The sequence below is a fragment of the Macadamia integrifolia genome, chromosome 5 (assembly GCF_013358625.1).
Source record: "Macadamia integrifolia cultivar HAES 741 chromosome 5, SCU_Mint_v3, whole genome shotgun sequence".
NCBI lineage: Eukaryota > Viridiplantae > Streptophyta > Magnoliopsida > Proteales > Proteaceae > Macadamia > Macadamia integrifolia.
The window spans coordinates 17,977,997-17,978,826 of record NC_056561.1 but is presented as its reverse complement, the minus strand read 5'-3'; the positions used below and the strand labels follow the sequence as shown (position 1 = coordinate 17,978,826).

The 830-nt window shown below is 38.7% G+C and overlaps 1 protein-coding gene across 2 annotated transcripts in view; it reads right to left on the bottom strand.

The window, feature by feature from the left end:
• Positions 1 to 294: 294 nt before the first annotated feature.
• The window catches only part of LOC122079358 (26S proteasome non-ATPase regulatory subunit 8 homolog A-like), a 15,388-nt gene continuing 14,852 nt past the window's right edge, over positions 295 to 830 (bottom strand). The window contains exon 6 of one of the 2 annotated variants that reach the window (XM_042645756.1): positions 295 to 753. In XM_042645756.1, the coding sequence (XP_042501690.1) occupies positions 613 to 753 (141 nt within the window). In that variant the 3' untranslated portion in view covers positions 295 to 612. The remainder of the gene's footprint in view (positions 754 to 830) is intronic. The other variant, XM_042645757.1, reaches the window with a different exon arrangement.

Below are 830 nucleotides of genomic sequence, written 5' to 3'. Positions count from 1 at the left end.
ACCAGTTTAAGAAGCCACTAAGATTTGCAAAACTCCAGTCTGTATCTGCCAAGTAATTAAATTTTTGATCAGTAGGTCAGGCCTTTGTGGAGTCGCAGTCCAACCAGATGATCCAAAACATAGTTTCTGACCACTATGAAATTTCAGAAAGCAACACCCATTATCCAATGACAGTCTGCAAGGCACAGAATAAGGGACAATGTTTTGAGGACTAGCCATATGATGGGTATTGACAGGAAATTGTAAATGTACCAAATGAGGGCATAAATAGGAAGAACAAGCATGGCCTCAAAATTTCAAAAGAGAGGATACCAGTTATATTGAGAGAAAAAATAGAGCTAGAAAGATTAGGAATGCAAGTTGAAGTAGCCAATCAGAATGCGCAACTGCTGATTCAACAGTTTTCCCTCTTTTGATCATCCGAAGCTTTGTAGTCAAGAAACCCCAAATACAATTTTTTTTGTTTTTTTGGGTAGAAACTCCAAATACAATTGAAACAAAAGCAAAGGATAAAAAATATGAAAAAATTCCACTCGTGACAGCAGGGGCTCAAAGATTGCTATAGGTTGTTCTCTGAAGGCAGCATAGTATGTACCATGAACTCAATAACTATCATACTATCCGCTCCAGTTCTCTGGCATAACTGAGTGTTTGATTGATAAGCTGCAGCGATGGTATTTCCTTGCAAGGGGCAGAATCTTTTGCCTTCTGGAAAAACACAAACCCATTCTTTATCTCCCATTCAGGGTGCTCCTGCACACAAGATAATGTGAATTGTGTGATCAGATAGTCAACCTCATCTGTGGAGTTCCATTTTACTGCAATCTTAT